Source organism: Gavialis gangeticus, unplaced genomic scaffold, assembly GCF_001723915.1.
Source record: "Gavialis gangeticus isolate Ggan-Ray unplaced genomic scaffold, GavGan_comp1, whole genome shotgun sequence".
NCBI lineage: Eukaryota > Metazoa > Chordata > Crocodylia > Gavialidae > Gavialis > Gavialis gangeticus.
This window is the reverse complement of record NW_017729032.1, coordinates 44,894,068-44,905,154: the sequence shown is the minus strand read 5'-3', so window position 1 is coordinate 44,905,154 and position 11,087 is coordinate 44,894,068. Positions and strand designations below refer to the sequence as shown.

The 11,087-nt window shown below is 36.7% G+C and overlaps 1 protein-coding gene across 4 annotated transcripts in view; it reads right to left on the bottom strand.

The window, feature by feature from the left end:
* Positions 1–361: 361 nt before the first annotated feature.
* The window catches only part of WASF3 (WAS protein family member 3), a 169,232-nt gene continuing 158,506 nt past the window's right edge, over positions 362–11,087 (bottom strand). For 3 of the 4 annotated variants that reach the window (XM_019525202.1, XM_019525204.1, XM_019525206.1), the window contains 4 exons: positions 10,360–10,535; positions 5,575–5,838; positions 2,191–2,561; positions 362–1,169 (listed from right to left, as the gene is read on the bottom strand). In XM_019525202.1, coding sequence (XP_019380747.1) covers positions 1,012–1,169; positions 2,191–2,561; positions 5,575–5,838; positions 10,360–10,535 — 969 coding nt within the window. In that variant the 3' untranslated portion in view covers positions 362–1,011. Of the gene's footprint in view, positions 1,170–2,190; positions 2,562–5,574; positions 5,839–6,677; positions 6,845–10,359; positions 10,536–11,087 lie in introns of all 4 variants that reach the window. The other variant, XM_019525205.1, reaches the window with a different exon arrangement.

The following is an 11,087-nucleotide window of genomic DNA, read 5'->3' as shown; positions in this document are numbered from 1 at the left end:
ATTGAGACTTTCAAACAGCTATAATGCATAAAGAAAATTAACATTATATAATGCTAAAAATTCCAAATCCAAATACATGTGCAAGCTACTAAGTCAAGAGATGACTTAAAAGACCATTGAGGAGAAACATTTAGGGCATTTTTACATGTACCACTTGTATATTTTTACACTACTCCAAGGGTGAGGGGAGCAGCATTTAATTAAAGCGCCTCTGAGAGCCACTCTAATTAAAGCACTGCTGTGTCTTGTGTATCAACATCCCTGCACTTAAAAATGGTGGCAAGTACATTTGAACTAAAGCTTATTTGACGAGTTTTAGTTTAAGTGTCCCCATCACCATTTTTAAGCACAGGGATGCTGATATACGAGATGCAGGAAGCTGCTGGAGTGCAGCAACTGTCACACTCCAGCAGACTATTAATCCAGCGCATTGGAACAGCCTCTGCACTTGTTATAATTGCCCTTATTTACTGTCTCTTGTATTTCAAGATGGTCATAACTTCTGAAAAATGTTAGAAAGGTAAAATCTAAGGACCTGAAGACATCTTTTAGTCATGTGTCAATAACCTTCTTCAAGGACTTCAATGACTAACAACCAGACAGCTTCACAAGTACAAAATAGGTCTGCAAAATTATATAGAATAAGAAATGTAAAGTAAAAATATGCCATATACCTTCATTATCAAGAAAACAAAACAAAATGCTGGTTTTGTAACAGTGCAATAACTGCAGCCTACTTTGTGTGCAGCACATGATCTGCTACATTTAGTGGCACTTAAGTATTATGCAGTAAATACTGAAAGTAAGAAAATTTTTGGATCTGCATAAGCGTAATCACATTATTATTATTACCAGAGTTGCTAAGCTACAGCATTCCAAATAATACCAATTCATTTTTAGTGCTTAGATTATTAGTTGTAATACGTATCAACACCCAGACTTCTATTCCACTAACACCGTGACCACTTCAGCCAAGTGTCATGAATTTTGCTATAGCACGTGGAACAGATCTCAGTCTGACCAATCATTTTCGTCAAATTCAGAATCATCATCAGAATCACTGTACTCCACAGCAATGCGTCTTGAAAGGATAGTTGCTACATCGTTTCCAACAGGTTCTCTCTTTGCTTCCTGTTCACGTTGCTCTTGCACCTTTTTCAACTGAATTCCTGTAGACAAACAGTTAAATTCAGAAACAGTTTGCTGCACATAAAATGTAATTTTAAATGTACTACCTAAAATGCAGCAGCAGGTTTAACAACTATATTTAGGTAGTACAGAGAAGGTACACCATTTAGGTATGAAAATTTCTTTATCAAGTAAGAGACAAATAAAAAGACCAAGTGGATTGGAGTCAATTGCCCAGGAGCTGGTGCCTGTAACCTTCTCATGACCACCTGTTAGGGCTGAAATGAAAACTTTTTATGAATGCAAGGCATTTGCTCTCAGAAAGACCAGTTTCAAAATGTGTCTGAAAACATTAAGGGCTGTGGTTTCTTAACACAAACATTACTGAACATAAGGCATAGCAAACATTATATTTGTTTAACTTATAAAGAAGCAACATCTACTACCCTGTAACTTACATTTGGCTTTTGTAATTCCTGTAAGGGGTTTCTTGCAACCTGTATATTTACCCATTGCATCACAGGACATGTTGTCATTTGATTGTATTCATATAAACAAAAATAATAATTTCTAATCATTTTCAAGCCTTAGAACATGGGACCTGGCATGTAGCAGTGATTTGAGAACCTTGCAAGGGAGTGCCTGGAAATTCTTTCAAGGGTTAAAAACATTCTGACCTGTTGTGGTCTTTTCTGAGCATTGTGCAACAGAAGAATTGCTCTATTATTTTTCTGTAATCAAAAATGAGTGAACATTTAAAGAACTGGCATTTTCTGAGACGTGCCTGGAGCCTAAAAAAGTTGAGAACCACTGGTGTATAGTCTCCACACTACAGCAGGCAATGAGTGTGGGGCAACACTAAGAAAAACCAAAGTTGCATACCCAGGGAGCAGAAACTGTCAGAATACCAAGGATGGACTAGCAGTAACAAAATATTTCCCTCAGCCAAACATAAGATGAAATTATGGGTAGCTGGCAATAGAAGCCATGATAACAAATCATTAGGTGATGCCACATCATGCAAAAAGGAATAATTTTCAATCTTTCTCAGTGTTTACTTACCCATACGAATGGCGGCAAGAAGATCACTTCGAGCATCACTGATTGGTGCCTGTGTGGTTTCATGCCGTTTTGTCTCAGCAACAGGAGGAGCATGCATTGGGGAGGAAGAGAGAGATGAACCTGCAGCAGGAGGGCCTGGAGGCAGAGGAGGAGGGCCAGGAGGTGGCGGAGCTGTAACAATTAGCCCAGTAGGAGGAGGATGAGGAGTAGCAGCATAAGTAGATCCAGTCATAAGTCCAGAATGAGACGGTGGCACAGGAAGCTGAAGAGGACTAACAAAAGCAGTTTGTGCTGAAGGAATCATAGGAGGAGGGGGAGGAGGGGGAGGTCCTGTAGGATTGTAATAATCCACTATCTGAGCTGGAAGCATCCTATATATATTATTATATATATGTAGACAGACAGACAAAGACAGACAGAGATAGAGAGAAAGAAAAAAAAATTAAAGCATGGAAATACTTGTTAACAAGAGTTGTTTTCTAAATAAAGTTTAAACATGAAGGATTAGATCCTAGTCCACCTATTAGGTGTCCAAGTGCAATCTTAAACTACCTTGCTTATGTCCCTGAAAAACAGTTAGTATGAAAAGCTAATATAGGCAGGTCCTCCTCTTCCTCACTGCTTTCTTTTGACTTAATCATAAAGCCAAGATGAGAGCATATTACAAACACAGGTCCACTAAAACTGTTGAAATTTAAAAGTAACCTTCATATGCTGCTTTTCCTACTAAAAGTACTTTACAAATACTGTATTATAGCATCTCAGGCCCCCAATACCTCCGTGAGGTAAGTATGTATATGTATTTGTTACTAAGCTACAAGTTCAGTAGTGAAGATTTTCAATAAATCTGTCAAATCAGAACAACTCCAGACCTGATAATCTGCCTTCCATAGTATCCAATACTATTCCTTTCTTTCAAATTTGTGTTAATAAAAGATACAGAAATAAAAAAATGGACAATTATATAAAATACAATACTGGTTTATCACAGGTAGATCATGCCAAATAAATCAGATCTGTTTCCTTGATAACTGACTATTTAAACAAGTGAAATGGAGTAAGATCTTTGGTAAGTATTAGTTATGGTATCATATAGAAAATATTAACTAGGAGAAAACAATTATCTTAAGAATTGTAAAGTACACAAGAAATTGGCTCAAGAGGAAACAACAGGGGCTGTACTGAAACGAGAACTATCAACATAGAAGGAAGTTATTAGTGGTATTCTCAAGGACTAGTTTGGAGGGAGATCTTATGTACTAATTTGCACTTTGCATCAAAAGTGGTGGTGAACTCATTGATGGAAATATTGTGAAGCACATTGAAGACAGATGTGGATCAAAAAATATTCACAAAGATCTTGAGGACTGGAATAGAAGTGGGATGAGATTTAAGAGTTTAAAAGGACACCTCAGGACTAACAAGACTTTTTACTATAAATTGGGAATATACCAGCTGGAAACAGTCAAGAGCTAAGTGCAGACAGTCAAAAAGCTCCAGGCTAAATTGATTCAAACTTTTCAATTTTCTCTAAATTACAGTAAAAGCCATGTTATCTGGCACTTCATTAACTGGCATGCTCTATTAACCGGCATGCTGGTCGACGCAGCAAAAGTGAAACTGGAAGTCCTACTTCGGGCTATAGCAAATTATTGATAAATTAATAAAGTTTACATGTAATCCAATATGACTGGAAGGGATTGTTCTCTCTAGGATGTACAGGGGAGGGGTAGGAGGAGCGGCACAGTGCCTGTTCCCTGGCACACTGATGCACCAGAAGCAGTGGGGAAATCACCCCTGATCTAGCAACAGACCCCAGCCAGGGTCTGCCTGGCACAGGTAGGGAAGCTTGCGGAGGCTTTTCCCACCTTCCCATCCCAACCTGAGCCAGGGGTGTGGCCAGGGAGAATTGCCCCTGGCTCTTGACTGGGGCCCAGCCAGACAGCTGAGGAGGGGGTGGGAGACCCCCCTGGCTTGGCACTGGACCCCCAACCTGGGGTCTGTGGGCTTCTCTCCCTCCCTTGCACCAGGCACACCCCAGCTGGGGGTCCACTGCTGGGCCTGGTGGTTTCCCTGGGCCCCAGCTGGGACCCCAGGGCAATTCCTCTGGCCACATTCCTGGCTCCTGACTTGGGAGTGGGGGAAGCCTCCATGGGCTACCCCCATGTGCCCAAACTGGTCTGTTCATAAACAGGTTTGACCAAAATCAGTTAACTTTGACACTACATCCAACCAGGTTTATCTTAAAACATTTTCAGCCTTTTTGAAAAAGGTTTGAGTGCACTGAACTTCTGTTCTCTTACAGATTTAAACCAGTTTCTGATCACTTAAACTGGTTTGTGTGTAACTTCTGTCCCTAGCTGAGAAGACAGACTTGGGCTTAATGTGCCATTCTAGGATGATGCATCAGGGGACATATTTTGAGCAGGGGTAGAGAAGTATGAATGCTGCTGTACAAGGCACTAGTAATATCGAATCTGAAAACTGTATAAAACTGGTCACTCATGTTCAAGAAGAATAAATTGCAGCTCTCTATTAAGATGATCAGAAGAAGGGTGAGCCTTTCTTAGAGAAGGAGACAAAAATGCTTAGATTGCTTAATGTAATAAAGGAGATACAATTACTCTCTAAAAATAAATCCTAGGCTAAATACTCAGGAGGAAGAATAGTTATTTAAGCTAAAGGACACTGATGGTAAAAACAGATTTGCCAAGAATAAATTTAGGATGGAAATTAGAAGAAGGATTCTAAGCAACAGAGGAATGAGATTCTGGAACAACCTTTCCATAGAAATGGGAGCGAGGCAATAACTTAACTAGTTTTAACATAGAGATTGATGTTTCAAAATGAGATTTATTGACATAGTTTTCTGTGGCAGCAGGGAACTGGAATCCACAAGCAAAGATGACACTTCTAGTCTTATGTCCCTCAAGAACCATTTTAATCTCTCTCATATATATATATATATATTATATATATATATATAAAAAGGATTTTCCATTTTGCATGCATCATGCTCCAATACATTTTCCTTGCAGCCCTGAATATTTTTCAATGAACTGTCTCTCAACAATAGTTGACATTGTTGACATTATTCCATGTTTTAGCAATGCTTTGGAAACTTTTAGTATTTTACAGCCTTATTAATGTAACCATATTAAATACATTATTCAGTATTTCAATTTTTGGCATCTCACCACCCAAGTTCATAACACTGATTCGAACGTTCATACTTCTATACCGGAATGAGAGATTGTTACCCACCTCAATTTACATCACGTTTTGAACATGTAAAATAACCTGTACAGGGTATTAGGAAAAGGAAAAATGCACATCCTACTGGTCTTTTGAAGAACCCACAACGGTAAAAAACAGGAGTTTTACCCATAGTCTGCTGGTACCAAAGATACGGAGCTGTGTGAACCATCTGAAGCCTGAGGTGGAGGTGGAGGTGGTTGCTGAGGTCTGTTTAAGGTAGCATGTCGCACTGTTGTAGAAGGTGGTCTGTATTCATGTTCATGACCCTGGGATACACCCATGTACTGTGGACCATCTCCTGCTCCATATGAAGGCATTACTGGCTGCTGATGAAGGGAATGATTTGGAGTAGCAGGATAAGAATAATCTGTAACATCGGATGCATGTGACCTACAATTAAAGTCAATAGGATGGGGAAGAACAAATTATATGAGTGGAGCAGAATATTGTCAGAACATCTAATCACTAATGCTAAGGAGTATATAGAGTATAAGAGTATAAAAACAGCTTTCCCTGTTTTCGTTTTCAAGCATCTGTCAGTCCATGGAAACCACAAAAGCAGCAATTATTGTGGCAACAGCTAAAGATGCTCAGATTTCTGTAACTTCAAAATGAATTAATCTAATAAACTACTATAGAGTAACTAAATCCTAATCTGTAGGGTCCGTATCTTCTTTTCAATACATTGGCATATTAACTCTGCAGCAAAATACTTTAGAACAAATCAAATTGAAGAAGCAGAGCTAGGAAGAGTATTTTTTTCAGTCATTCCTCATATTTATAGTATTTTTTGATAATTACAAATTATATAACTGCAGGCCAACCAGCTAAGTATTAATAATGGAAGCAGAAAAAGAAAGCAACGATGTAAGCAGTCATAATTATATAGAAGACTATACATTACCAGAGCAGAGAGAACCAATTTAAAAAGCAATTAAAGAGTTTTCTTGTTTTCTTGGAAAGACTAAGAGAAATTGAGAAATGCAAATATTAGTCGAGCAGAGAGTTCATAAAAATGCAAAGTGTAAGATGTTTTGTCATAAAAGCCCAAGAGAGGGAGCAAAAGGATGTCTTAATTTCACAACTGCATGCAGCTGTACTGTATTAGTAACAGGCAACTGTGCAGTCTGGCATTCAGTTAAAAGAGTACTAATGCACTTATCTTTTTTAAGACTGGGAGCCAGGTAAGCAACAAAAAGCCAGGGCTTTGAGCAAAAAAAATGACAAACCCTTTGGGCATTTTGTCTTCTTTCATGCTTCCTGCCTGCTCCAGTTTCTTTGCGTCACTCATGAACTCAATGCCCATTTTCCTTCTCTCCCACTCTTCTTTTCTTGTTCTTACTTTTCTCACGTTTATTTGCTGGTTTCTGTTTGGATTCAACTTGTGTTTCTCCCTCTAAAGCACAAGCATAACAAATGCATTGAAATAAGCTGCCACAGTTTGGAAACTTAAATTTTACACTTTGCAACTTTGACTGGGATATCACACTAACAATAATTTTTAATTGTCTAACCTCAGCATTCAGCTAAAGCAAGACAACAGGAATAGGAATTTTTTTTTGTCTTTTAATGTCAACATTGCAACATGAAGATATTTACTTTAGGCAATATTGATTGATAAGCATTGTATTTATAAACATCTCCAGGGCACTCATCACCACAGGACAATTTTTTTGAGCTTGTCAAATGTAGAAACACCATCTACAATCCGATAGCTTCATTCCAATTATTCTCTAAATAACAGATCAAACTAAAACAGTATTTTATACAAATTATTAAATCACCTTCCCATCCTAATCTTTGCCACAAAATTAACTCACAGTACATTTTATGGAAATTCCACGATACAATGATTAAAATATGATTTAAATCATATCTGCCAAAAATTAATTCTGCATAATATAAGGCTTTAAAATTCTGAAGCATAAAATACTGTCATGCCAAGAACCAGGGTAGATTGATTTAAATCACAGATTTAAATCAGCAAGCCAAAAGGCTCATTTAAATAACCGATTTTTTTAAATCAAGTTTCCCAGTAAATATTGTGTTTGTTTTAAGAAAGGTGTATTTTCATTGGTTGATATAACAATTAAAACATGTTAGTTTACAACTAAATACAGTTTTTACAGTAGGTCTGGTGATATATTTTCTAGGTACAAAAACTGCATACACATACATATATATCATATACTACATACATGCTCACACATATATAATATACAGCTAAACATAACATTCTAACATTTGAATTGTTAGAAATCCTACATTTTAGTATAAAATGGTGGTACAATCCTACATTTTAGTATAAAATGGTGAAATATATATTTCTTATTCACTAGATGGTTCACTTTTTGCTCACATTTGTATCAACTTGTATTAAGATGGCAACTTAAATTTAATTAAAACACACAAAACCAGCACTTCAAATGTATTAAACACATTTTGGATATAGAAACTTTTTTTTTTTTTTTAAATCAGAACAGGATGCACATTTACAACTTACTGATTCGTTAAACACTAGTGTTAACTGTTATAGAATCAGAAGTATGAACTGTGGTTAGTGAATTAAAGCAATTCTTTCAGGTCCCCAGGGGAAAAATTTCTAAAATGCCTAGGTGAAAGTCTTTATAGCTTAAGTTCCTATTTGCCTACTTTTCTTTAAAATGAGACAGTCATTTTTTTACCTAGGCTGTTTTGAAAATGTTTACCCTCTTTCTTTTGAGCAGGGGGTTAGTAGTTACTGAGTAGATGGTTGGTTTTTCATGAGAATAAGCCTCCATTATGGGTGCAGAATAATAAAATATTTATAATTTAAGAGCTGAGCTAAATAGAGCTCAGGTAGAAGGAATAACACAGGAGCTTGATACCATCCAGGTGGGCTCAGCGGATAATCCTGATCAAGGAGTACATATGATGGTGTCTGCTGGAGTCAGGGGCCAGGTTCCAACACCTGTAATGACTTTGCTGATCCTTTATACCCAGTAGTGTAGAACCTACATCCCTTGCAGGGTCAAGCCCCTAATACATATTTTTAAAGCTCAACCTCAACAGTTAGATATTTTTACCCTCATTGTCATATAAAAGAAAATAAACCCTTAACTCCAGATGTTTTGGTAGAGGCTCATTGACTCAAGATATTTTACTTAAATATTTTTAATAGATAATATTAATATATACCTTAGCCTATGCTGTATTAAATTTAAACCTCATTTTAAGTTGGTTTACTTTTTTTTTTTAAAAAGGAAAATTTAACTATAAAAGTTAAATTAAACAAATAAAAATTCTGATTTAAATTTAATAAATCATTTTAAAGATTTTTAAATAGTCCAGTTTTATCCACCCTGCCATGAACTGAATGGTACATATAAATCCTTTTTCCTCCACCCATTCAACACCCCTCCTAACTGCCTAATGATATGTCTTTACACTTTATGCTTGAGAAAGGTATCCATTGCAATTCTTTCCCTAAGATTGCTTTCCTGACATTTCAAACATCTGTGCACAGAGAACCATGAACATGTGTTTTGACAACACTTGAGGTGAAAAGGCAGAGAAACAAATAATTTGAATGTGACTATTTAATCTTATGGTTGTTACTAGGACTACATTCGGACTTGGAATTTGTAAAGGAAGCAGCTTGGAGAGGAAAATCACTTGCAGCTGAGCCAAAGGCACTAATATCCTCCTATTATATCAACATCTTAAAACCATTAACTTGAGAGATCCACTGAGAAAAAAATACAGAGTAATTACCAGGATATATTAGACATTTACATTAGAAACAGAGGTAAACTAAAATAAAATGGTGAAAATATAGATGGGGAGATTTCTGAAGACATTTGTGAAACAGCAGCAATTCTACTTTCAAGGGGTTAAAATTAAAATGTCAGAATGCTACAGCCCACAACCCCCCCCCCAAACATTAAAGAAATAAGGTTCTAAGCAGATTCCTTTGGTAGTGAACCAAAAATATCAACCAATTCTTACTCAATGTTTTTTGCTGGCCAGAATGAATAAACAGCTTAAATACTAAGCTGAATTATGAAATAGCTGTTTTTTCACCAGATCCCATTAACTTAGTGAATCTGTTTCTACCAGCAATTAAATACAACAAACCGAACAAACATTAAGGGAAAAAATTTCTAGTGGGACCTACTTGCTGAATAGGCTCAGATGTTCATTCTCCCTGTGTGCATGGATCTCCCACTGAGCTCAAAGGATGTCTCTAACACACAGTAGGAGCAGAACACTGAAAATGAGTCCTGATGTGTGCATCAGAGGAGAGCATTTTCTACAGCAATTTGCTTTAAAAAGAAAAATCACAATGCATCTGTTTTGGCAGCTTGTGCATATACAAGCAGAATACTGATAAAGAACATCTAATACTCAACTGAATACTCAATTTCAATACCTTATTAAAAGTAAAACCATGTATATCATTGAATATTTAAAAATACTTACTATTTGAACACAAAAGCACTTCAAGTTCTCACAGATTACTAGTTTCTGAAATAATTAAGTTATCTTGAACAAAAAAGTATGTATGAAACTGTTGGTAGCAATAAATATGCCAAACAAAATGAAGGAAGAAGTGATGCTATCAATTGAATGCAGATCTAAATCTTTCTGCAATTACACCTACTAAAAATTCAAAAGCAAAACGTGACAGTCACCATAAATGTGCAACAAAGCTGAATATTGGGATTAACAAATTCTGATAAAAAACCAGGCATGAATATAGAAATTTAAAAGAGATTAGCTTTAAAATGTTTTCAGAGGCTGTTTGAAATCTTTATTTTGTGCTTTTTCTGCATTAATTGTTACATACTCAATCTGTAATAAACCTGAGGATACTCAGCATCTCTGAATGGTTCAACTATGGTATAACAAAGGGCTTTGTTGTAAACAGACCTAGTATCTGGGGACAATGATCCCTCGGAAGATGCTCCATGGTACACATTTTGAGACAACCTGTTGTCAGGTCTAAGCTCTTTATCATATGCCATCATATTCCACTCTTGGCGCCTGTTCCTGGCTTTTCTAACTTTTTTCACCTCCCGGGTTGTGCCATCTATACGTTTTTGCTCCTAATGTTCAAAGGAGAAAAAGAAAGCATGCAAAAGAAAGAAAAAAGGAAAGGAAAAGAGCATGTTAAAATGCACTTAGAATGCAGGAAAATAAGGACTAGATTTACAGATGCAGCCAAGTCTACAAAAAATTTCCATCCAAGTGACTATTGCTTTATAGCAGGGACCTCATAGAACAGGGGCAGGCAATTATTTCAGGTGGAGGGCTGCTAACTGAGTTTTTGCAAGCCAGAGGGCCGCGTAACAGGCAGCTGGGGGCAGATGAATATTAATTTTCTACATTTTTTAGGGGCCCTGCAGGCCAGATAGAATGGCCTGGTGGGCCACATTTTGCCCACCCCTGCCATAGAAGGTACTGATCTTATTCATTAAAAGAGTTGCTGTGTTTTTTAGAAATTTAAACATTAGTGCAATGACCTTCACTTAAATTTTCCCCCCAAATACATAGATTGTCACTAATTTTAAAAGATACAGTACCATTGTTTTTACTTCTCCCAACAGTGCATGGTAATTATCTGTCTAGACAATTCTGAAATGTACCTCATACTTGTT